The sequence below is a fragment of the Xyrauchen texanus genome, chromosome 36 (assembly GCF_025860055.1).
Source record: "Xyrauchen texanus isolate HMW12.3.18 chromosome 36, RBS_HiC_50CHRs, whole genome shotgun sequence".
NCBI classification, from domain to species: domain Eukaryota; kingdom Metazoa; phylum Chordata; class Actinopteri; order Cypriniformes; family Catostomidae; genus Xyrauchen; species Xyrauchen texanus.
Window position 1 is genome coordinate 7284867 of NC_068311.1, and position 26730 is coordinate 7311596.

Genomic DNA, 26730 nt, shown 5'->3' on the forward strand with positions numbered 1-26730 from the left:
GGCATAAAATTGAAATGTTCTTGTCTTGTCGCTTCCACTGTGATCTCTGTCACCAATGGTCGCGGCAGCTCATGTCACTGGAGGTCGTTGTGCTCTCATTGAAAATTAATGTGATGGTGTTGCTATCTCGAGAGATGTTGCTGTCGGTGTGAACGGGGCTTAAGCAAAGCCTCCAAAACTTTGTCTTACTGTAGGTTCTGAGTGTGTATGTTTCCTTTTTCCAAATCTCTGCTTGATTTCAGAGTACTCTGGTTCAAACAAACAAGGCTGGGCATAGAAATGCATTTCCTCTTAGACTTTGACTTCAAACTCTGTAAACTCAAAAATAGTTGTTACTATCACAGTGATGGGCCTTTTTTAGATAATCAAAATTAGTTTTTGCTTGAACAGCTCATCTTACGAGTAGGGGCTGTGTATTCTGTTGCTCTTGTGCACTCGCACTGGAGATCAGTTATCGGTGAACATTTTCCCTGCAATAATTTAATAGACTTTTGAATTAAATTTTTTTTGAATTATACTTGTATGGACATCACTGAGCACAAGATATTTCTCAATTTCTCCCTTTGTGTTAATTCATGTGGGTATATAACCACACAGGGGTTAGTGAATCTTGACTTTTTTCAGTGAACTATACCTTTTAAAGGAATAGTTAACCCCAACAGAAGTCAACAGAGAATGGCTAGACTGGTTCTAACTGACAAAGTCTACGGTAACTCCGATAACCGCTCTGTACAATTGAGGTGAGAAGATCATCAATACCATCTATGGCAAGAATATCAGGGGCACGAGGGGGACCTAAACAATATTAGGCAGGTGGTTTTAATGTTGTGGCTGATCGGTGTATATTATCTACTTTGACAACTACTGAATGTGGTGATCAAAGCAGTGGTTGCTTTCTGAAGGTGTGCAATTACAATTTCTGCAGTTTTGCACCAACAGTAACACCTGCATTCTATTTTTAGATCATTTTGGAAAATATGGAATGAAGTTTTCAAGTTTCTTTCTTTATGCTTTTCTAGGGAGACTCAGGGGGTCCACTTGTATGCAATTCTGATGTTGGTAAATGGTTCCAGGCTGGTGTTGTGAGCTGGGGAGAAGGCTGCGCTCGACGGAACAAGCCCGGCGTCTACACACGTGTTACCAAACTGCGTGACTGGATCCGTAGCATCACATCTGTCTAGTGGACACTGGAACTGAAATCATATGACAACCAACACAGAGGAATGTTCAGTACCATAAATATTTAGTGCTGAAGAGGACAAATGTTCAGTTTAATATTTATAGTGTATATCAATATTTAGTGATGAATCATCACTTGCTCTGTCAATACTGAAAGCTTTGGTTGGCATCCTTTACAACAAAATAGATAAAAAATCCAAATGATTCAAAACCACAAAACCATGAATTAAATGCATTTCAGACCTACTTTTTGAAAACTTTAAGGGTTTTTAAATTATAATAATTGCATTTTTCATTCATTATGGCTGTGAATCATTGGTTTTACAGCTGTATCAATCTAAAGTTGAGTTCAACATTGTCTAAATGAGTTGGACTCAACTTTAGTCAACCCTATTGGAGAAAATATACCAGTATGGTGGGAATATATATTAGTGTGCTGTACTGTTACAATCAGGATTGGATGGCAAATTGTGAATGTCATCTTTTGTAGTGCTTCCATTAGTTGAATACTGATTCTTCAACAGTAACTTCATGAACGGCATTTAAAGATCAAGCTGGACTATAATTAGTTTGCCATGACTTATGACCTGGTGGAGATCATTTTATCTTTCTGAGTAATGTTTTAAAAAGTAATTTATGTTCATCATATGCCCAAGATTTTGCGCCTTTTTTACAAGTATTGTACCCAGGCTCTTTTCAGAACAAGGGTGTTTGTGTCTTAGGCTTTGGTGCAAGCTCCAACAGAAGTTCTTATTGCCAAGTTCAAAAGCTTCTTTTCAATTTAGACATATTTGTAAAAATTGCACTTGGTTTCACTTTTTTTTTCTTCTCATCAGTGTGATCTTGGTACCTCAGTGAAGAAGTTCTAAAATGGAGGTTTAGGTAAAAATGGGACATTTCCATCATCCATTTGCCAGTAAAACTAAGGCCAACCAGGTCACTCACTTCTGCTGAATGTTAAGTTCCAGCCAATCAATGTCAGAGCTGTTGGCTGGAGCAACCTAGTAGGATGGTCTCTCCATCAAAGAGGCCTTAACGTATCGAGGAATCTATGCTGCTCGTTCTTCATAGACATGGCTAGTACCTTTCCCATGGAAAGTCCACTTGCTTGGTAAGATGCTCAGGTTTTGTAGCGAAGTGACATAATTTCCCTGGAAGCACGAGAGACCTGAGCTGTATTTTGAGATACATCAAGAAGTATATGCTATATTTGTATACTAAGTTTTCTTGTAGCATCTAAAAAATTATTTTGAAAGCTGTAGTTTTTTGAAAATTGTGAACCTATTTCAATCAACTTCAATTGATAAATTGCAATGACTGTGTATGTCTCATTCTTTTAAGTGTTTTGGGTGACTGGCATTTTGTAAATCTTTCCATGTGCTTGTTGGTCTTGTTAATTTAGGTTTTAAGAGTTTTTTGATCGCTTTTGTTTTATAGTTAAACTATCAAATGTTTTATTTTGTGTTCAAAATGTACAATGTTTCCTTTGCAATAAAATACAAGCTGGTGTTAAGTTTGCCATGTCTTTGCTTGTTCAATTGTTTTATCTTGGTGCCAGAGTACAGTGCTTCAGTTCATTTCAATTTCATTTAATTTCCTAAAAACAACAAATGTACAGAAGAAAGTTGAAGACTGATCTCAATATTGAATCAGCTGGCCTTTGTAAAAACCAACATCAACATTGTATTTAACAATCATTCGCCCATCGATCAGTGGTCTCGAGCTTTAATGGAAATTAATTCAAAGAGAAAGCTTCACAAATCTTCCCTTTTATTTGATGTGTCTTGAGAGCCCCATGATACAGAAATATAGATGTGAATGTACTTTGTTTTGACCTTGCTCCAATTTTAGAGCACTAGGTGTAATAAAGCATTGCATTGCAATGCTCTGTTGATTTAAATAGTTGGCATAGTATTGAACGTGGGACCTTGTTTGACCTTAGATTAGTTTTCAACCTTTTATATGATCTCAGTATAATCAGTGCCTTAACTCTTGCCCTTAAGCAACTTGCACATGCTAATATGGTATATTGGCAACCAAAGACCTCTCAGTGATCAACTATTACTAAATGGGACAATACAACCCAGTAAGCTAGATAAAGAATTGATTAAATTAATTTGATGAAATCTAGTTTACTAGTATCACTCTTTTATCCACATTTTCATTTCTATTTCAATATCCTACTCTAAATGCTTGCAGGTCTTTCATTTGATGTGTAACACGCATTTGTTTTGCTGTGGTTTTATACTTGAGGCCAATCGAGTTCTGACTTTTTGCTTCCATCATGAAAATTAAAATAGCCTACATATAAATGACGAAAATCCGTTACTGTACTCGCGCGCTACTCGAGTCGATAAATTTGTTTTGATATTGTTCTAAATAATTTATTCACGTTTAATCATATTACCTCACATTATAGAAGCTATAATATCAAGACGTTGAATTTGGCAATATATCACGTAATATTTGTTCCATATACGAGCTAAGGCGACTTTTTACATTTGGAATTAGTTCAAATAACTCTCAAAACACACAAAATAATATCCCATAAATACACGTATGATACAGTTCACCCAAAAATGAAAATGCGTTCATCATTTACTCACCCTCATATGAACTTGTTTACTGTTAAGCTCCAATAATAATAATAATAATAATTAAGCTTTGCAAAAGTAACCAAAGTATCCATGCAAGTCCTATGGACTAGTCTAGTTATACCATAATTTCAACATAACAAGCAAACCAATTTAGAATTGACAGTAAATGATTCCAAACTGGCGACCAAAGGTTTGGAATTATGTAGTTTCAGAAGGAAATTGGTACATGAATTCACCAATGTGGCATTGAACTGATCACAAACTATAGTCAGGACATTACTGATGTAAAAAACAGCACCATCACTATTGAAAAAAGTCATTTTTGATAAAATCTAGACTGGCCCTATTTCCAGTAGCCATCATTCCAACACTTTATCCTGGAGTAATCATGATAAATTGCTAATTTGCTACTTGAAAATGACTTGCCATTACATCAAACATAGTTGAAAGCTATTTGGTTCGTTAAATGAACCTTAACATTGTCTTTGTGGTTTTTTCCGTTTTTTTTTTTTCTGAGTTGCCACAATATGCAATAGACTAGCATGTCTTATGGTCAATATTAGGTAAAAAAAGAAACAGCTTTCTCCAGAAACATGTCAGTAAATCATTGTTTTGAGGAATGAAGGCTATACAAAGCTTGAAATTGACAAAAAACTGAAGATTTCAAACAAAAGTGTACACTACAGTCTTCAAAGACAAATGGCTCTAACAAGGACAGAAAGAGATGTGGGAGGCCAGATGTACAACTGACCAATAGGATAAGTACAGTCTCTAGTTTGAGAAATAGATGCCTCACATGTCCTCAGCTGACACCTTCATTGAATTCTACATGCTCAACACCAGTTTCATGTACAACAGTAAAGGGAAGACTCGGTAGTGCAGACTTTTGTAAGAATTGCAAAGAAAAAGCCACTTTTGAAAAAGAAAAACAAAAAGAATATGTTAGAGTGGGCAAAGAAACACAGACATTGGACAACAGGTAATTGGAAAAGAGTGTTATGGATCTTTTGTGGGATCAGCTAGACTGTAAGGTGAGTGAGAATTGCCTGATAAGACAGCCACATCTATGGCAAGTGCTACAGGAAGTGTGGGGTGAAATGTCACCTGAGTATTTGGACAAACTGACAGCTAGAATGTCAAAGATCTGCAAAACTGTCATTGCAGCATTTGGTATAATGTTGATTAACAAAAAAATATATTTTGACTTACCCTTTTAAAAAAAGCAAAAATCTGGGTTCCAGAGAGGATACAATGAAAGTGAATGGGGCCAATTTGTAAACATTAAAATACTCACTGTTTCAAAAGTGTAGTCACAAGACATAAACAATATGCATGCTAACATGATTTGAGTGTGATAAAATGGCTTACTAACCTTTTCTGTGTAAAGTTATAGCCTCTTTTACAATTTCATTGCCAAAATGATGTCAACAAACCCTAAACTGACTTTAAAAAATTACAACTTTACAGCTCAAATAATATATGTGTTTTAATAGAAGAATTAATGGACGTGCTTGTATACATTTTTTGTTTTTGTTTGTCTTTAATTCCTCAAAACATTGGCCTCATACACTTCCATTGTGTTGAAGTGAATGGGGCCTTTTGTTTTCACTGTCGTTTTAGGGATTACAGCGTTATGTCTTCATGGCAACAACAATTGTTATTAAGTGATTTTAACACAATCAAATCATGTTAACACGTATAGCATATTGTTTACAACGTCTTGTGGCTATTCTTTTAAAACAGTAAGTAGTTTAATGTTTATGGATTGGCCCCATTCACTTCTATTGTAAGTGACCCCAAATAATAATAATTTATATATATATATAAAATATGGGGTGGGTTGAAATGAATTATTGTGGTAATCAACATTGTGCCACAAATGCTTTGGATTAAGATTAAGTTTTATTGATAATATATCTATACACACTCTTTTTTGCCCGTTGTTTTGTTATTTGTGGCAATACTACTTCTATACAAGTGATGACCGCTGAAGGAAACCTGACCCTGAATTTACCAGGGTAGACATCAGTTCACTTGTTTATAGATGAGTACGTGTTTATGTCCTGAACAATCCCTGCGGTTAAACTCAGCATGGCATGATGAAATCTGAGAGACTGGTAAACACGACAAGATAATGTTGTCACACAACACCCGCTCTATCAGCGCAATATTTCGTTGTGCTGATGGAGATGGCTTGTGCCAGCTATGTTTGATACGCAGACAGCGGGAGGCTGCGGAATCTCATCCGTCTTTATTAAAAACCCTGCTGTCGCCTAGGGAATAGAAGAATCAACACAGGCATCACTGCTAATTTATGTATTCATCAACTCGGCAGTCACGGTATTGTTTGTCCTCGTTCCCTCGTGACATTTGACGAGACCCACTGATGTGTGCTCACTCATTCCAGTCAGAGCAGATATTATTTGAAATGGTTTTATTTAAATATAAATATGTGTACAAAGTTACAAGCAACAATAGCTCATTTTTTTAGCAAATAAAATTATTTGAACATTATAAAAAAATAATAAAAAAAAAGAAAACGGAAGAAAAAAGTAAATTAGTTGTGTAACACCACCTTTTACCTCACCAAAACTGATACTGTAAGTAGCATGGGGTAAAAACCATTGTGAACCAAATAAGGTCAACTCAAAGATACAGATACATGCTTTTATAATAAAAAGGTACTTTACAATAGAGCAGCTTACAGGCTGTACATTAAGGCTTATATAAAATATAAAAATAAAGACAAGCAATGTTTTGTTTTACCTATCTTACAGTTCATTTGGATTTTTTATTTTTTTTACCTTTCCAAATGGAGCCAAACATTCAGGCTCAAAGGATAATGGCAGTATGGAAACCTGTAAGGTATCCAAGATCAAATTGAAGTAGGATGCAGTAAGCGGTTTCCCGCACGAGGAACAAACAGATGAGACGAAATGCTGAATACGTTCACATACACACATCATCTGCATGCAACAGACAGAAGGAGTGAAAATCCCAACAATTTGTACAGTCATCGGAGTGGCTCTAAGTGGATATGGATAGTACTGCATTTCACTTGCAATTTCTTGTTCTGATTTCTTCTATGTAAACATGTTGGTGCTACCTGACGGTCAATGAGTATGACATAATCAGCTTGGCACACTCTTTAATAACATACTGTGGTCACGTAAGGAACATTACAGGAGTATTACTGCATACCGCAAGGCCGTGTGGTAATTTAGGTTTGCCATACAAGGCTTGATGTTAAGAAACCGTGGTCCCAAAATGGGTTATACTCTGAAGTCTGCAACAAATCCTTGTGAGTATAGCTTTAAAAGACTGCACATTTAAATTGGCCAGATATCTTCTTTGGGGCTTGGCCTATCTTGGCTCCATCAAACAGACAGAAATACAGCTTATGGTTGTCGTCCTTCCAATTCCAGTTTCCTGCGCTGGTCCATTGAGGCTTTTCATAAATACTCTCTTGAGAGCCCAAAAGCAGTGCAGACTGCAGATGGAGCTTGTGGAGGAATATATTAGGATGACCGCATGCGCTTGCCTCCATTTGCTCTCCTGCTTTGTGGATTTAACTTTGAGCCACTTTGTGTAGGCAAGACCTTTTGTCATCGATACACAAATGGGCTTACAATTCCATAAGCATGCCAACAAACACATGTATTTATGCATTTTTTTGTTTGTTTTTACTTTTTTGATTGTGTTTCAGCATAGTCATGATCTTGTCTCCATTTAAAAAGGTTAGTTCAGGAGAGCAGTTCCCTTCTTCGGCAGCACTGTCTTCTTCAGGATCAAGAAGTGTTGGTGCTGGAGCATTTTTTGGCAAATACAGTGCCACAGAGACGAACAGTGTTTATTTCACCTAAAGTTCAGCATTTGGACGAAGGAAATCAATTTGAAGTAGGTGACTCTTAAGTTTGAGTGGCACATTGAAGTTCTTTCAAAAGAAGTTTCCAATCGATCCAACATTCAATTCAAAACAGCAATAAAGCAAGGACTGCATTCTTATCCTCAGTCTTGAATCTCAATTTAATGTTTTCTTAATCCCTCCTGAACCAAATTCCATAGAATGTCTGATCCATAGAAAGTGACGCTTATCATTCCAGACCATCAGTTGGTCTACAAGGGAGCCAATCACACGTGAGTCTGCATGCGTTGCTGTGAGGGCCTCCCATATTCAGATTGCTGTGATGACACCTGCGAAGATGCGTACGAGAAGCGAGAGGAACTGGACACCTTGCTCGCTTCGTCCGAATGCTCATAACCATCAACCTTCTCGTAGGAGGCAGGTTTGACGTAACTGGTGAAGGCACGGCCATAGGTGGCGGGCAGGTAGGCAGAGCCTGCATAGAGTGGCTCCTGGGGGTAGATGGTGGGAGTTTGCTGTTGTGGCTGTTGTTGTTTTTGCTGCTGTTGCTCGTAGGTGGTGTGTGTTGCAGGGGTTGTGGCGTAACGCTGGGAGAAGTCATACATCCGTGGCTGCGTGGAGTGCTGGCCATACAGCGGGCTTGGGGAGGGAAGCTGAGAGGGAGTGTAGACTGGCCGAGCGTTAGGAACATATTCAGAGAACCCAGTTCTGGTGATGTGGCGGTCCTCGTGAGCTCTCACATTGTAGTAGCCATTGGTGGGGTCCTAGGAGGAGAGAAAGAACTTTGTCAGATGTGAATTTATCAACAATTCTGAAAAGGATCATCAAAAAATTGATTGTTTTGTCCTGGATGCTGCTTTGTTAATATAGCATTCTAGTCACGCAAAAAACCACAATATATAACATTATCATATTTATAATATGATAATGTTATATTATAAATATTATATTTATTATTTATGCACACAGCAAAAAAACAGTCAAAGCTGTGTTATGCATTGTGCCTTAGAACTGCCTTAAGCCATGACTACATTCACAGCCTGTGTCTTAAGCCTTGCTTAAAAGTATTTCATTTATAGAATCTCACACATATAAAAATACTTAAGTTAGCTAGCTAGGTGTTAGCAATCACTGTCAGTTTTCTTGAACATGATCCAAGCTTGTGGTATAATAAAAATGGGATCTCAGCAAGCAAGTGTTATTCAGTCCTGTAGTGCAAACCTTTGAAAACAATGCTCAAGCTTTTGCATTTATCAGATTAACCTCTCACTGCTTTGTGAAGTGTAATACCTTGATATCTGATCTCTCCTCATCCTCCTCCTCCAGTAGGTCACTGTGCTCTGTGCGAGATGTTCCTGGAGACTCACTGCTGTTGGGAGCCTGAGACAGGTGCAGAAATTTTAGTTATAGATCATTCTATGTTCATTTTAATACTAATGTAATTTGTTTTGCTGCAGCATAGCAAAGTCATGGCCATGGAAAACCTATTGTGTATTCCAGACTTAAAGGGTAAATTCACCCAAAAATTCTCTAGTAATTTACTCACCCTCGTGCCATCCCAGATGTGTATGACTTTATTTCTTCTGCAGAACACAAACTTAGATTTTTAGAAAAATATCTCTGTAGGTTCATGCAATGCAAGTGAATGGTGATCAGGCCTTTACAGCTCCAAAAAGCAGATGAAGTCAGCATAAACATCAGAATCCGTTAGTTTAATCAATGTCTTCTGAAGCGATCCAGTTGGTTTTAGGTGAGAATAGACCAAACTATAACTTATTTTTCACTGTACTTCTTTACAGCAGTCTCCTTGGCGATCATGATTTCAAGCTTGATTACACTTCCTATAGCGCGATCAAGTACTCTGCGCATGCGTCAAGTGCAATCAAGTTTGAAATCATGATCGTGCCTAGAGACTGCAATGGCAAGATGTACAGTGAAAAAGGAGCTATTTGGTCTGTCCTCGCCCAAAAGCAACTGGATCACTTTAGAAGACATTGTTTAAACCACTGGAGTCGTATGGATTACTTTTATGCTGACTTTATCTCCTTTTAGAAATTCAAAGGCCTTATCACTGTCACGAACCCCGCTCCTCTGCCCCATCCCCGCTTCGTCGCACACACACTCACTCCTCAATCTCGCACGCTTGTTCCGCCCCCTCGAGCTCGCACGCTCGTTCCCTCGAGATCTCCTGCTCGTTAGCAGGTCTCTCTCCTCGGGCTCACATGCACGCTCCTATGGCCAAAACATTATGACCACCTGCACTCGTCTCAATCACCCCATTACTCGTTTCACCTGCACTCGTCTCATCACCTTTCATTGTTTACACCTGCACCTTCCCCTATAAATACCACAGCACATCCGTTTCACGGGTGTTGGTTATTGTATTTAGTTTCCCGTGTCTTTGCCCCTGCTAGTCTCGTCTAGTTTTGATCACCTCTTGAACTCCTCTTGATTACCCCCTTAGCTTGCCAGCTCCTCGTTCCCCTAGTACCCCTGTCTACTCCCTTTGTTAGTTTACCCGCCTCTCGATCCTGTTTACCCCGGCTTTGACCCTCGCTCCCCTTGACTACTCTCCCGGATTTGCCCCCTTTACTCTCTTTGATTCCCCGGCTTTTGACCCTACGCTTCCCTCGACAACTCTTCACTGGATTTGCCCGTTTGTACTTTTGCCTGCTTTTATTGTTAACAATAAAAGCAGTTTTTGACTTACATTGTGACTGTCTCATCTTGTGTGTGTGTGTCCGGGTTACAATCACAATTCACTGTGGATCTACAGAGCTGAGATATTCTTCTAAAACAAGATTTGTTTGTGTTCAGAAGAAGAAAGAAATGCATACACAATTTAGATATATAAATAGTATTATGTATAAGGGTGAGTAAAATATGAGAATTATCATTTTGGGTGAACAAACCTTTTAAAAATTATGGAAATTTCTATAGTGAAAATAAATTTTTGTAGTTATGCTCTGCTCAAAAATGTTTAATCGGCTAAATATTGCTTTTGTGCAGAGTTTATGTACAGTAAAACATTTAGGCAAACCATTGTAACACCTAGCTGGCACCATTACGCTTCTTTTCAGTGATTGCACAAACCAGTCATTAGAAGGTGTCATTAGTGAATTTGTCCGAATCAAAATTATTTCTAAAAATCCATATCCAGTAATCAAAAATGATTACTGGACAAGTCATGGACAAGTAATACTTGGTCCTTGGTCTAAAAGTGTGAGAACCCTGTTTTTATAAATATATTTAGAATTGTGAAAAGTAAATACATTTTAAAGCTGTTTGTCTGTAAAGTCATACTAAGCATTTTTACATAGTTTTGAGAGCTGCTCACCATAGGCTCCTTCACATCCTCCTCATCATCATTTCCCCGTGCTGCGTTGTGATCACTGTGGACGATTTGTACACGGATGTCGCTCTTAGATAGGCGTGTGCCCTTTTTGCCTGAGTGAGGAAAAGGCGCAGTGGATAAAGATTAATGAGGTGAATGGTGGGAAGATGTCCAGAGAGGTGAAAAGGTCAACACTGCTCCAGGCAAAGAGGTGGCCCCATAATTAACCTCTGTCTAGTTAGCTCGTTTGATTTCTACTGTATCATGTTTTTGAAGAGTGGATACAATTTCTCATATGACATCTGACCTTTGACCTCACCTTTGGCAGTGTGGCGGCAGCAGATAGAAACCAGGGTAATGACACAGACGATGAAGACGCAGCCTCCTCCCACCGACGCTCCGATGATGATAAGCAAGGGAAGTGCCTCTGTAAGAGAAAGCAGGTATGTGACTGAGCTGAATGACATCTATTAAGGCACTACCATTCCAGTTGTATTATTACAACGTATACAGACAATCCATTTTCAATGTGTTTTTTCATGCCATTCTTTACACTGATTATTTTTCTTTCTCCACTAATAGCAAACACCGCCACAATGATATTTAGAGATTATTTCAATTTTATCACATTATAGCCAGAAACATACTCTAAAGTTCATGAAAGCAAACGATTCTAGCTGTGCAAGCTCAGACCACAATTCATAATGCAAGGTGCCACCGTAATGTAAAAATCGCACGTTAAAGACTGTGCGCTTGCAATGCATTGTCTATTCGTGACTACTTTAGTAAAGTGTGTTTCTGGCCTGCCTGCACAGTACCCATATTTTTCAGTTCTCCAACTGATTTAAGAAAAGTTCCCTGCTTGTCAATGCATTCGACAACAGCTTCTTCCCAAGCCCTTCTTCTTGCTTCCAAACTGAAGCGCCACATATAGATATCCATTTTTGTGATTCACAATGGCATCACAGGACCCGACTATTGTCTCTAATCTCTGGCGGAAGAGGGGTAACCAGGCCTGACATGCAGCGAGGCAGCTGACAGTAATCTAATTAGAGATTCCAGGAGATAGCACTGTCTGCCTCTCCAGAGACTTGGCTCTGCTGCCTTGATGCAAATTGCTGGTGAAGACCTTATTTTTGGTGTCTCCCAGTACAAAGGCTCAAGCCATCTACCACGCTTTTAGCCTTATTTAAGCAAATTTAAACTGGTGCACTTTGCATACAAAATGAAATGGCCAGCGAAGCATCGCATACCCTTGCCATTCGCTGTTTCTCAATTTAATTAATTCAGGCTCAAAATCTATATCTTTGTTATGGAACAGATGTATTAATTAAGTAAACCATCTCCTGATTAAATGGTATTGATTCGCTGGTGTATAATTAAGATAAGCACAGGTTTGCAGGGTGTTTTGAGATGCGATTTCTGCATGGAGGGGACTCACACCGGCTTACTGCTCTTCATGACCAATTTGACATAAAAGGCTTTGACTGTAAGGTGGACCAGCCCTACATCTTACTGTCAGTGTTTTAAAACCATCCTTCCGTGATTAAAGTGATGTTGGCAAACAGAGCTTGGCTCATACCCTAATCTAAATCTCCTGCAAGTTTTCACTATATTGTTTCAGTTTCTTTGTACTCATCTCCTTAATTCAAATTTGACTCCCTAAACCCAACTCCAAAAACATTTACCCAACACTCACTGATCTATACTGACATCAAATAAAAGATGGATGCTTAAAGCAAAGAGAGATCTTGTATGAGGACCCATACCTTGCTCTTCAAGAGTGACTAGTACAGTTCCTGTCCCAAAGCGGTTCCAAGCAGTGCAGTTGTACCGTAGTTGGAAATCTTGGGCCAGAGTCTCTGAGAGGATGAGCGAGGAGAGGACTCCACGGTCACTGTTAACAGTCTGCACTGAGAAACGACCAGAGGAACCAGATGTCAGGGTCATGTCCCCAAATGTCCACACCTGAGGAAAAAGTAAGGTAGGTTGATATTTGGGCCTTTTGACAATATATTCAATGTATATCTACTTATTTATTAGTTGTCTTAAATGGGTAATTTCTTTTCAACCACAGTGTTTCACAGTTTTACTCTAATTCCACACAAGAAATAACGGTTAATCATTTTCATGTGTATGAACCTGTATAACAACACATAGTAATAGACAGTAGGATTGCGATCAATGCCTTTTTCATGCATCGACAATCAGAAAATGTTCAAGATGATTATCGATATACTGTATATCGGCAGTTTTTTTTAGATATAAATAGCTTGTTTCACAATTGTATTTGTCTCTTCAAAAATATTGTTAATACATCTTTGGTAAAGTGTGAGCAGCAGGGTAAATTAAAGGGTGTCGCACACCGGACGCGTCTTGCGGATGACAAGGTTAGTTCTAAAATTCGAAACAATTATTTTCTTCGAAGGTACACACACACACACACACACACACACCGCTGCCGCTTACTGTCTCCAGAAGCTGCCTATAATTCTGCAGAGCCATGGAGCTCAGATCACATTGTTTTCCATTAAATTTGACCCATTTCATTATGAAAGGACAAAGATTACTTTCTCTAGCCATCACTGGATGATTTATTGTGTATATGTATCTTTCATATAGCTTACACAATGTATTTTCAGTTACAAGTATGTCCTTCTGTGGTTTGTCAGCTTGAATGAAACCTCTTCAAGGCTACACACAGAGAAACTGCATAATAATTTATAATCGTTCAGTTTGTACAGTTACACCAGTTTCATACACCAACCTGCAAACTCATCAACGTCACTTTGTTCAAACTTCAAGAGTACAAAATCTTATGTAAAGTTTGTGTGTATGGTAATGACTAGATCCACAACTTAGTTTGGACTGTGCATGCCTTGTCCTACCCGCAACCAGCTTCTTTTGATCTCCCAACGATATTACACCTGACTACATTTAACAGAAGGCTAACTGAAAGTGAAGCTCGCAAATTAGGCTTCTAATTTAAATGTCGGCTAATGTTAATATATCAATGTCTCAAAAACATATCAATAAAATGCTAATCTATAATACATATTTTATAAAATGCCTAATAGACAGCCATTTTTATTTTCATCACAAATGCATAGTAAAGTACAATAATAATAGCCTTTATTCTCCCTCTCCCTTAAACCCTATTACATATTAAACATAAGCATGACTGGTCCAGCCAACACAGCAGAACATCTCAAATATATTTTTGAGCTTAACAGAATTCAAGGCATAAATGTAAATAAAAGATTCATCACTCTAGTAGTAGATGTTTTGTGTCTTAAACTCAGTGTCAGGGATTAGAATTTATCTTTTGCTTCTTTACGCTGTCATGTCGAGTTTGGTTTACCACCAGTGTTGTGCCACAGCTTGTGATGCTTTGTGAAAAAACATGGCGTAGACAAGCAGCTCTTGTCCAGCAGCAGGTCAGTCTGAGATCTCACAGCTACACACAAAGTAAACAAGCCATTGTTTCTTTTGCTCATCTTATCTGGCAAAGAGGTGAAATAGGGTGTCTGAGAAGACCTCTAACGATTAGCCTGGGGTGAAAGAATAACAGCCAATAACACCCCGAATCTCCACCTGTCACTGTCTGAAGGATCAAAAGGTTTTATTTTTTGTGCCTTGTTTTCATAATTTTTCATTCCAGTGCTCTGTTCCACAACATAGTAATCTCTCTCCATAGGCAGCATTTAAACGCATCATAGGGGTGTTTCCAAAGTGAAGACAGTTCCAAAAAGTAGACAACCTAATTATGCTACCTCCTAAGATTGCGTCGCTTGCATCCCTCGCTAAGAAGACAATCCCGTAATGCACTGTGACAAGCTCAGTGAAAAAATGGATCCGTGATGGCATATGAAGTGAAAGGTTGATTAGAAATATATTTATATGTTTCAATCAATATTTAAAATGATCGATTAATAGTTACAAAATTAAAGACTCACTATAATACCCAAAATTTGTGTGACGTATATTTATGTTCCTCTCGACGCTTTGTATTGAATTGAGTTTGCATTTCCCCTGTGTGATTTCTTTGCCTATACAGAGCAATAACTTATGAGGTTCCATGCCAGTTAAGATGCTGCCTATGTAGGAAGTGAAGCAGCTCACTATGTTTTGGAACAGAGCTTTTCTCTGAATCATTGCTTCTCTTTGCTCTTGGTTTCTCACTTGCTCCCGTGCTTCCATCTGTCTCTATGCATTCCTTCTCTTTTTCTTGCTGTCTCTCCAACTTATACCCTAATTATCCACTGATAGGCCTTCCCACGTACAAGGGGTCACAGGAGGTCATTGGTGCTATGCGCTAATTGCTCGGCTTGGGAAGGAGCCTAGGGGGCTGAAGGTCCTCTCTGCAGACCCTGGCATTAGTGCAGTTCGCCTCTGCATGCTTGAGGGTGGAAGACGTGAGATACAGGATCAGCCCTCTCATCGATGCGCTCTCTAATAGGGGAACAGGGTTGTGTAAACTGCATATGTGTGTTTATATGGGTGTCAGATAGGAACACGCATGGATAGATAGGGAGAGAGAGAGAGAGAGAGAGAGAGAGAGAGAGAGAGAGAGAGAGAGAGCAAGGAAAGATGAGAATCGTGTAAGATTTTAGTGGAGGAAGATATACTGCAAAACACACCCACACTCACACTCACACACACACACACACACACACACACACACACACACAAAGCACCTGCTCAAGGGAAAGGGCCACAAACAAGCTTGTCAGGAATAAGGCTGAACCAAGCGTCAGATACCTAGCTAACACATACACTCACATATACACAGAAGCAGGAGAAGGTATACTTACAATCTTGTCAGGAGGAGGGCTGCTGCCCACCAGACACTCCAGTTTGCCCTTGGAATGCCTGACAGCTTGCTGCATGGCATCAGCCGTGATGATGGGAGGGCCTGAAGTGTTTGTGTGTGAGAGAGAAACAGATCAGAGAATCATACTGACTATGGGTGGCAATGAAAGCAAAGAAGACACAAGTTCAGAGCTGATATCCCCTGTGCACTGAAGACCAGCTCTATGAGTAATGCGTGAGAATATGCAGTTTGTCAACTGAAGTCATCATGATTTTACCTCTGTAACGTGCAATAGGATATTGAATAGGAAAACAATGTAGAACAGGTGTTGATTTTAACCATTGGAAATTTGATTGAAATAATAAAAAGTGCTCTCTAGAGTCTAGATAACCAGTGTTTGGATAGGAGGGGTTGAGTCATTTTAGAGCACAATTTGCACAATAAGACCAGGGATGTGTATTAATAAAGTAAAAAGGGTGAATTCTGAATTCTTGTTTACTTTAAGCAAGTGATTTGCTAAATATACGTAAAATGACATGTTATCATGGATAAAATTGAGAGATAAGAGAAAGCGGAGAAAACAAATGAAGGAAATCGAGAGAATTTAGTTACCGTTGACAGTTAGAGTTACATCTCTCTCAGCCACACCAATCCGAGGCACGATGGCTTTGCAGGTGTATGTCCCAGAATCCTCCTGTGTAACAGCCTTCAGCTGCAAGGTGTTGCTATTACTGAGCACCTAAAACAATAAATGGAAAAGAATAGCCTGATCAGATCTGTTGCTATACCAAGACACTTGTCATCAAGTTACCACAGATATAAGCATAAGTTGTCAAAAATGTACACAAAAAGATTACCACAAAGCAAATATGAAATATAGATTATAGACAATACTGTGTGTAATATTATTGATTTGTCCACAAGATGAAAATGGGAAGATTGTGCAGACATGCAGTGCATTGTTTGTTCCAAACGAATCGAACTGTGGCCCTCAGAGATGGCCATTACCATTAGCACCAGTCATCTATTTCGTTGCTTGTGGTTCACACAAGAGAAAGACCAATGCCACCAATACCAAGGGTAAAGCATTGACTCCTGTAATTTTGTCTGCAGCAATCTTAATTACTGTCTAAAGCGCTCCAGCCTTGGTCCTCTGAGTCAACACACTGCTCTAATTAAACCTACGATGACTGCTGTGTGGAAAATTTCGGAGTGTGAGTAGATACTTGTGCTCCTTTGCCTCTGGTGCTACGGTACACATGCTGCGGTCACTTGTTAGAAGCCATTGCTCATTAAAGCACCCTCTCTTTTCATCCCCTCCCATCTCAGCACCAGCAAACTGTGATTAATCCATTTAGCACTCACCCGATTTTTAATACTCTGGCACTCATCGAATTAGCCAATTACACTGTATCTTGGGGCGGCGAAGTAAACGTGCTACTTGTGGATCAGGTCGGCCCATTTTCAGGATGGGCAGGATGAAGGGGTGTAGTCATAGCAAACTGATTGCCCCATCACTACCTTCTGGATTTTAGCATTTGCCTCCTTATTTCTCTCTCTCTCTCTCTCTGTCTCTCTCTCTCTGTTTTATAGTTCTCTCTCACTCTTTGTTTACTTTCTCTATCTCTTTATGAAATCTGATCAATCAGTAGGAGAGAATCACTTACAACAGAATAGGATGATGCATTTCACACATTTACTGTAGGTAAACTTTCATTTTAGGCTTAGGGTTTGTGGAATCGACAAAGTCCTGGAAATGCACCACAAACAGGCTAAGGATAACTATGGTCCCCAAATGCTCTCAGAAATAGCACCCATTAACCAGCCAACTCTGAGCAGAAAATAATTTATCTGTAATATATAATGTAGGTCTTCATCCATAACCTAGTATTAGAAATCAATAAATATATATCAATCAAACTCTGAGGTTGAACAGATGGTGTGCCATATTTAGGAAAGAGAAAAAGAGAGGTCACCATACCACACTGGAGCCTTGTTTTGTCCAGGCCAGGGTGAGGGGAGGGTTGCCAGTCCATGAGCAAGTGAAAGCAGTATCCATCCCAATGTCCACCGTCTGGGGTTTAGGTTCTGTCAGCAACCTGGGACCAACTGCAAATGAGAGAGACAAAAGAATTCTCACTGTGTTCTGGTACATTTTATTAGAGCATATTTGGGTGTGCACAAAACAAGCCCATTACAATGTTCTAATCTGCTGCCTTAATAAATGGAAATATTTAGGAAATTAATAGCAAAAAGTAGTGACTGTGGGAGGCATGCATATTTATATTTCAAGAGGAAAAGATGTGACTGTTTATTGTTTACCACTTATTTTTAAATGAGAATTTATCATGCAGTGCCACGCTTACATTATGTACCGTATGAGGCTGATTATACCTAAAGCCTGCTGTTAAACTGGAACTAAATGAAAATGTAATTCATTTAAAAGACAAAACATCTAAATGGAGACCAAAATGCATGGCCACATAAAAAAAACATAAGTTACATACATATGTCATTTTCTTTTACACTTTTCATCCAAAAGTGCAAAATAAAGTACACCAAATAACCATCAGCTTCTATCATTTTATAAAGATAATGTTATTTCCCCCTAAACACAATGCAAATTGTCCTCTGATTTGAAAGGCTCCGGGGTGGGGTGGGGGCAGTATTGGACTGATCCAGTCTTGCTTTTTCCCCTTGTGTTTATCAATATTGATGAGACAAGATGACCAATGGAACTTCACATAGGCTAACGTGAGAGAAGTACTTACACTGTACATCCACCAATGTACTGACGTTAGTACTGCCTACTGAGTTGGACACCTCGCAGGACACTGGATCTGTGAAGTAGGAGTGGTCCACCGTCACCTCCAGGCTGTCACCATTGGCCTCAGATATAGGAATCCCACCTTTGGACCATCTGTTTGGGATGTGGAAATGTATGCTTTTTATTTAATAGGTTTTAAAAAAAAAAAATTGTATCTATTTACAATGATGTTGCTATCATAACAACAATTATTATAAACATACATTGAAGCAACTGTACACAAAGCATTTTATCTGTAAATCAAATCTAATTTTGGATTTGCCCTCCAACCTAATCTGATGGATTGGATAATCTAGGATTATGCATTGAGTTTGTTGTGATATTAAATGTGTTTACCTGTAACCTGTGATCTCAGGGTTGGCAGAGGCAGAGCAGATGAACAAGACTTTTGCTCCCTCCATCACCGTCTGTGGCTGAACAGACAGAGTCACAGACGGGGGATCTGCAAGGAAACATGCAGGATTAAATTCACTGAAGCAATAGAGGCTTTTCAAATCCTTCCGAATGACTTTACTACCAAAACTCCAGGTGTGTAAATCTTGCTCACAACAATTTTTTTAATATATTCCCCTGTCCAATTACACATTATTTTTTTTTTTTACCATAAACATCCCTGCCTATGTACATATGCATACACACATTTTAAATACGTACAGTATGTATATGTATAAACAAAAACATGCATTGACAGTTATGCACTAACAATTGGAGTCTATGGGGCCAGTGTGCAATGAGTGGCCCATAGACTTCTATTGTGTACACACTTTCTTGTTAAAACAAAAAATGAGGTAAGAGTCTGCATAATGTTATGTTCTAATTAATTATTAATATTATTTTAAAGAAACTACCACAAAGAACACTAATGTACTTATGTAAAAAAAAAAAATATAATAATAATAATAATATATATATATATATATATATATATATATATATATATATATATATATATTACTCACGTTGAACATTGATGGTAACCGAAGTTTGGCGACCCGCAGGGACAGCAGGGTTTAGGACCCTGCAGGTGTATGTGCGTCCAGAATCACTGTCCTCGGGCACCATTGGCAGCATGCTAACCGCTGTCTCTCTCTTTCCATCTTCCATCAGACTCTGAAAAGACACAGTGATATGGTGTAAAACCAGTTAAAAAACTGAGACAGTATCACTGCTGGTGGAACAAATTGATTTAGCACTTTGAAAATGGAACGCCTCAATATAATGTTCTGAAAATAATATCAATATCTGACAAAGTCAGACCTTAAGAAAACCATCCATAATGTGTTATGTGCTATACCCTTTGAATTCAAATAAAAGAGAGATGGCTAGCAATGTGAATGAAGCTATTAGTGAAATGTTATTTCGCTGTAATGGTTATGTGTACTTCTAATACAAAACACAGCTGTTTCTCTCATTTTGTTATCACTGTTAAAATCACACAGACATGATAATCCTAATCTAATTGTCCTATATTTCCTGATGCAAGTCCTAATTTAATAAGGAATTCCCATGATGCCCATAATCCCATTTGAGCTCAAGCCTGTGCCAGCACTGCAGGCAGAGCATTGCGGAGAATTAAAGCCACCATCAGTTTAGCGAGGCAGGTGAGTGTCTGTGTTTTATGATGCTGCCGGGACCGTTCTGCTGTTAGTACATTTTCCCAAAGATCGGTCCATCATCTCTTCCTGCTCCACATCATCTTTGAAATCTATTTATTTCACGCAAGAAATCAATATGCCTAAGTGGAGAGAGGTGTACTGTCTATGTGGATTTAGCCCGTTGCATCTAGGAGAGAGCCTTAATGGAGAACGAGGCACAGTTTTTGGTTTGGGCTGTACATACGGATTGGAGGGGGGGGGGAAGACAGCGCTGTACTGGTGCAGGGTCATTATGGGAAGACAGTTCCCTGTAGAGCCTGGGGGGCAAATCGATGGCAGGTCGCATGCTTAACCTCCGACACGCTGAAAGCATTTTTACGCTAGATCGAGTCATGTCGCCGCCTGTCACTCTCTGTCCTTGTCTAATTTATTCTCTGCTCTATCCCATCAGCTTGCCCCCTCTTACTCCTTGTCTACCTTTTTCACTTTCCTTCTTTTATCTCTTTGTCTTCATTTGGCTTTCCATCTTATGTTTCTCTCCAGCTCAAAATGAACTTTAGTGAAGGTAGACGGTTGATTTGATTTTCACAATTGAAAATGAGGCTATAAGAGAAAGAGGTTCAGTCTGTTCAGTCTGGGTTGAACGGTTTAATACCTTGGTGATGATTATTTAGCTTGTAAATGTACTTAAAAGTATGTCATGTCCAAAATGCATAATAATAAACATTTAAAAAACTCTGGAAAACCTAGGTTGTGATAATAAGATGCAAGCTAAAACATTTAGATACACAAACTGAATGGGATAAAATCCATTGTGCTATCCCGCACAGCCATGTTTTTTAATTACGAAAAGTAAAATAGCATCTACCCTGACCAGGCTTTGGCTTTTCCTTGTTTCTCTCTCTCTCTTGAACAAGCTTCTGATGTGTTCATTTTCCCCACATCTATTTTCCAAGTGTCATCTGTCTTTCTTTCTCTCTCCTCGCTTGCGCTTTGCTCCTCGTCCCTCGATTCACTGCCGGCTCTTGCCCCCTTAAACGTGTCGTTTACTGTCGTTTAGCGTGGTCAGTGAGCATAACAAATGTGACACTTTCGCAGTTGCAGCCGGTTCACGCTCCACTGCACTTCCCATTGTGTTTCGGCATTGTTGTGGCTGATTTTTCCCTCTCCTCTTTCTCTCTCTTATCCTCTCTCACTCTCTCTGCCTCCTTTGCTCTTTCTCTCTCAGCAGAAACTGTATCAAACGCTTATGCCTGTCTGAGCTTTGACATGCTCCAGTTATGCTCGAGTATTAGAGCAACGGAGAAAAAGAGAGAATAGAAGCACAAAAGGAGGCAGCTTGTGGTGGTGTGATGAGGATGAGATGTACAGCGATTGAATTCAAGAAAAAAAGAAAGAGAATTATCGCAACTTAGGGTGTGGAGTTTGAGATCTAATGTGAAGGGTAGGTAAGGGCAAAAGAGACAGATATTGTCTCTAAGTTACATTCAGCCATAGGGGCTTCAAACTCTCGTCGCTGTCTTTAAAGCTATCATCAGAAGGCTGATATGCCCGCAGTCTTACCTTTGAGTAGATGGCATTGTGCATGATCTCTCCATCTCTGTACCAGGTAATCTCCGCGGCAGGTTTGGCCCCAGATGCACGGCATGTCAGGTTATGAGAGGTGTGAGCTTTTAGTCTGACCATCGGCCCTCCCTCCACTATGGGATCTGAAGGTGGCACTGTAAAAAGAATAAAATAATCTTCAAACTGGGAGGTTTGAGAAAATGTGTGTCCTACAAAACACAAGGGTGGTAGCATACTTGTTTTTGAAACCCACTTATTGGGATTATATTCGCCCAATCACTATGGGAACCTACAAGGGGCTCACCTATGACATTGCGAGGGGAAAAAAATCTGCCAAAAATGGCACTCATGTTGTTCCAAACCCTTATAACTTTCAAGAAACAAATGGAGATGTTAGGCAGGCTGTTAGCCTCAGTCATGATTAATTGCATCTTTTTTTCCATAAAAGCATATTTCCGACACATTGGCTTGCAAGTTTTTTCACATTTGAGTCTTCTTTAAGCCTTTGCACGCCTGGAAATTATGTACCCGCCTAGCAGGCTTTTTCGGGTGCAGGGATTAATCATCTCAGATGAGTCAGGTCCCATCTTTCACCTGACCACGTTGACATTTTTATTTCGCTCAACAAAAACGAATGGTCTGAGTAAGAAGTAAATGGCTATTGTACACTATGAACAGTGTACCTTTTTTTTTACTCTGTCAGTTCATCAAGTAGGCTACTTTTCAAAGAAGCTCCAGCTGTTAAAGTGGTTAAATATTTTTCATTCGGTGAGTGGATGTCATATTTTAGAACAATATATTAGGTTTACGTTTCTCATAGGCCATGTTTTTTTCCTAGCACTTTTTACATCATAACTATTATAACTTTCTTAACCCAAAAGCTGTCATTGGGGGAGGGGGTTGTTTTGTCCTATTTTGCCGATCACATGCCTCAAAGTCAGATGTGAACGCCCTTAAAAATCTGTGATTATCTAATCTCTATTCATGTTTGCTGAAAACAACCTACATATGCCACTGTGTCTAATATACATCAACTGACAAACAGTATTAGGTTTATCTAAATAATTGTGAGCTGAGAAAGACTTGAGGCTGAGCCCCTAAGGCTGAAATCCTTGAATCACTATATATTCATCTATATCATCTATATAGCCATGACTAATATGAGCATTGCATACCTTAAAGGAATAGTTCACCTAAAAATGAACATTTCTTACCGTCAGGCCATCCAAGAGGTATCTGATTTTCTTTCTTCCATCAAAACAGAATTTAAGATTTTTAGGATTTCATTTCAGGCTTCTCCTTTAAACAATGCAAGTGAATGTACTCCATTGTTTTGATGGTCCAAAATGCATATTTAGGGTGCAACAAAATAATCCACACGACTCCAGTCGACAAATAAAGTTCTTCTGAACCCAAATGATTTATTATTTTTAGAAACAAAACAATACTTATATATTTTTTTTCACATTTCAAGTGAGTACATTCACTTGCATTGTTTAAAGGAGGAGGCCTGAAATGAAATCCTAAAAATCTTAAATTCTGTTTTGATGAAGAAAGAAACTCAGATGCATCTTGGATGGCCTGATGGTGAGTAAATTATCAGCAAATTTTCTTTTTTGGGTGAACTATTCCTTTAAGTTAAATCCGAAGGCGCCAGCAATGGAACACAGTTTATGTTACACTACACGGCCTTTATTAAATAGAGTCATACATGGTATAGATTTTCAGTATACTCTGTGTGTGGGTTTGTGCTGTCTTTTAATACAAACATATATTCCATACTCTAACCCCTTCTTGACTGCATTGTCGAAGCATTAATTTCAGCTGGTTGATATTTGACCTATACAGAACAGGCTGGTAAATGAAAAGAGATATTCATCTGAATTACTGATTTGTTTATTTGTTTGCATGCCTGCAAGCCATCGGCAAATACTGTCTGCCAACTTTGATGAAGGAATCCATATCGCTGAGCGCACAGACACCAAAAAAACGAATTCTTTCCATCTTTCTCGGACACACATGTAGACACTCTCTTCCGTCTGCCCTGCTTCTTTTCTCTCAGCCAATTTCTGTTTTTGTATCAGAATTGTCAGAGGTCTTTTTGCCAGTCTTGTACAGGCACTAATTGAATCCGTGCACGAGGTGATTCTAATTTCCATGCGGATTCCCTTGACTGCACTCCTGCCATTGACTTCCTTGACTCTGCTGGATTGCTTTGGTCTCATCCGGCTGCAATGATTTCCCCACATGCATCTACATGCATGAATACACATGAGCGTACGCGTGCACACATGCACACACACCTCTTTCCCTGCATGCAGTAGATGCCGTATTTGCTGCGCTCTAGTTTGGGAATTCGTTAAACGGTACACAAAACATCAGCTGCCATTGGCATTGCACAAAGGCTATTGTTATAGCCCCACTTTCTTCAGCGAGTCTGTGTGGGTGTGCCAGGTTTGCTTGTTCATTTAGAGTTACTGTGCAACTTCAACAAAAATCAAACCTGCCCTCTTTCTCATTCTAATAGTGCAAACTCACAAATAGAAAAAGTCACATATTTTTAGCGCTTCTCAGCTATAGATAAACTTCAGTTGTATGAAAAGAAATCATTTTTTTTTCTTCAGAAAATATCAAATACATTACATTCATAGGTATGTCCTATTTGGGCCACCAGATGTCAGCAACGCAGCACTGATCTGAAATCCCAAGTGATCCTTGCCACCCCCCCAGCCTCCGGTCTCCCCCAACCCACTGTTGCTAAATGCCGGAGAATATGTAGATCAATCACATTGCGTTAATGTAAAAGCAGCCCTGCGGTTGATGAATTCTGTGAGTCACTGTAGAATGTGCTAACCGTGCAGACTTTGACTTTTAACCATTCACGCAAGTCATTTGTGACTGCTGCAATCACATTTCCTTGGCCCTTCACCGCGTTAAGTGTCAGTAGGCTACAGAGAGAGAAAGAGAGAGAGAGAGAAAGAGAGAGAGAGGGAGCAATAGAGTGAGGTGGGGGTGGTAGTGCTTCTGTCGACTCAGTTAAAAAATAAATTAAAAAAGACAGTCCTGTTGTGCCGTGATTTAAAATTGAGAATAAATAATGAAGGCATGACTTATGATTGCATGGGCGTGGGATCTCCAAAGTGTTTTATGCATAGAAGAGAAATTTGCAGTGTTACACATTTCAGGCAGTATTTTAAATGCTGCTAATGAAATTGGGGACTATGAGGAATGCTCAAATCCCCCCTGCTTTTAATCAGTTGCAGGAGTTATACTGCAGATGTATCTCTCTTAATCATACCCACTCACTCATATCACACACTCACACACACACACAGTTCTTACCCAGCACCGTCAGTTTGGCTCTGTGTGATCGTAGCCCAGCTTGGGTTGCTTGACACTCGTAGACCGCATCATCGCCTAGCTCAGCTGAATTGATCTCCAAGCTGTGCTCCCCTGATAGTGGGTCTCCCATCAGAGAATATCGCATCCAACCTGGTCCACACAAATGCAGAAAACACTGTTAGATATATAGACACCACAGAAATAGGGAAGAGTGCTAGAACGGCATTTAGAATGAAAAAGGGGTCTGCTGATTTAACCTGGAGGACTTTTCTGATTCAGTTATTTTCCTAAGTATTACAATACGATGAGTATGTATCCAATAAATATCACTTATCTTGCAGTTATTATATTATTACCTATGCTATTTATTGTTGATTAATTTCCCATTAATAGTTCTCTGTGCAAGCCGTTTTCATCCATACTCTAGCTAAAGCTATTGTGTACAAGCTGCTTTGTCACATGGAACATGTTACTTCTCAGCACTGGCAACGATGGACTAGATCGTCCAATTACAATCATTTGTGATTACAAAATAGGACATTAGGGGAAATGATTTATACAGATTGCAGGGACAGATTTATAATTGTTTCTCAGGAACCATTTTTTTATAAATAGGTGGTTTATTTTTCATGTATAAATGTTGCCAGTTAGATAAAAAATATTAAGCTTCTTTTTAGGCTGGTATGCACCCCCTTGAGGAAGATCCCTTTGCTTCTCCTTAAACCGGGGTATTGATTTATAACAAACCAGGGGTACAAACTGTTATTAACGCACGTGTGCAGACTGACCCCGCACTCATGTTTTATAAAGTGGTTTATGATCGGATTAATATTAGTGGATTTGTCCTTTAATTCCTTAATTTTATCCGTTTGCTGATTCTTTGCCTTTATAGCAGTTCTGCTGTTTATCAATACTGATAATTACCCTAAAGGCTCTAGAAAATTGACACATCAAAAATGATACACATTCTGTCACGATTCCCCGTTGTCTGCCCTGTGTTCTCTGTCGCACTATCACGTTTATGTCATATTTCCTGGTCTGCTCCGTGTTTTCCATTTCACCCGTCACCGTTCACGCTCCAGGTCGTGTTTTCCTTGTTGTTCGCCCCGTGTTTCACTGTCCTTGTCTAAACTACATTTCCCACAATTCCCGGCCTCCCTCACCGCCTGCATTCATCATTGTTTTCACCTGTGTCTCGTTCAGTCTCCACTTTGTACGTGTATTTAAACCCTGATTCTTTGGTTAATCACTGTCGATCGTTGTTTGTTTCCAGTATGTCGTCTAGCCTGGTCTGTATCCGTTACCCGAGTTCCTAGTTCTGTTTAGTGTCTTTGTTCCTTCATGTTTAATCTGATTCATGGTGTTTTCAGTTGCCTGTTTTCCCATCGTGGACTTTTCTTTGTGTTTACCCTTTTATTTCTTATGTGTTAAAACCTAGTGTTGTTAGTACTTTGCTTCCTCGTGATTATCTGTTCCATTGTGTTTCAGCTGCCTGTTTTCCCATCGTGGACTTTTCTTTGTGTTTCCCCTTTATTTATTATGCATTGAATAAAACCGCATTTGGATCCGCACCTCTTGTCCGTCTTGTCCTGTGTCAGCACTAGACGTTACA

At 39.2% G+C, this 26730-nt stretch overlaps 2 protein-coding genes across 2 annotated transcripts in view; one reads left to right on the forward strand and one right to left on the reverse strand.

The window, feature by feature from the left end:
- LOC127629787 (suppressor of tumorigenicity 14 protein homolog) overlaps positions 1-2682 on the forward strand; it is a 55438-nt gene extending 52756 nt beyond the window's left edge. The window contains exon 19 of the mRNA XM_052107030.1: positions 1020-2682. Coding sequence (XP_051962990.1) covers positions 1020-1181 — 162 coding nt within the window. The 3' untranslated portion in view covers positions 1182-2682. The remainder of the gene's footprint in view (positions 1-1019) is intronic.
- Positions 2683-6225: 3543 nt separating this feature from the next.
- Positions 6226-26730, reverse strand: part of LOC127629788 (kin of IRRE-like protein 1) — a 57458-nt gene continuing 36953 nt past the window's right edge. The window contains exons 3-15 of the mRNA XM_052107031.1: positions 25119-25268; positions 21774-21931; positions 19575-19725; positions 18952-19057; positions 18560-18708; positions 17770-17897; positions 16401-16527; positions 15790-15890; positions 12745-12943; positions 11295-11402; positions 10979-11088; positions 8932-9021; positions 6226-8405 (exon numbers count right to left, since the gene is read on the reverse strand). Coding sequence (XP_051962991.1) covers positions 7908-8405; positions 8932-9021; positions 10979-11088; positions 11295-11402; positions 12745-12943; positions 15790-15890; positions 16401-16527; positions 17770-17897; positions 18560-18708; positions 18952-19057; positions 19575-19725; positions 21774-21931; positions 25119-25268 — 2075 coding nt within the window. The 3' untranslated portion in view covers positions 6226-7907. The remainder of the gene's footprint in view (positions 8406-8931; positions 9022-10978; positions 11089-11294; positions 11403-12744; positions 12944-15789; positions 15891-16400; positions 16528-17769; positions 17898-18559; positions 18709-18951; positions 19058-19574; positions 19726-21773; positions 21932-25118; positions 25269-26730) is intronic.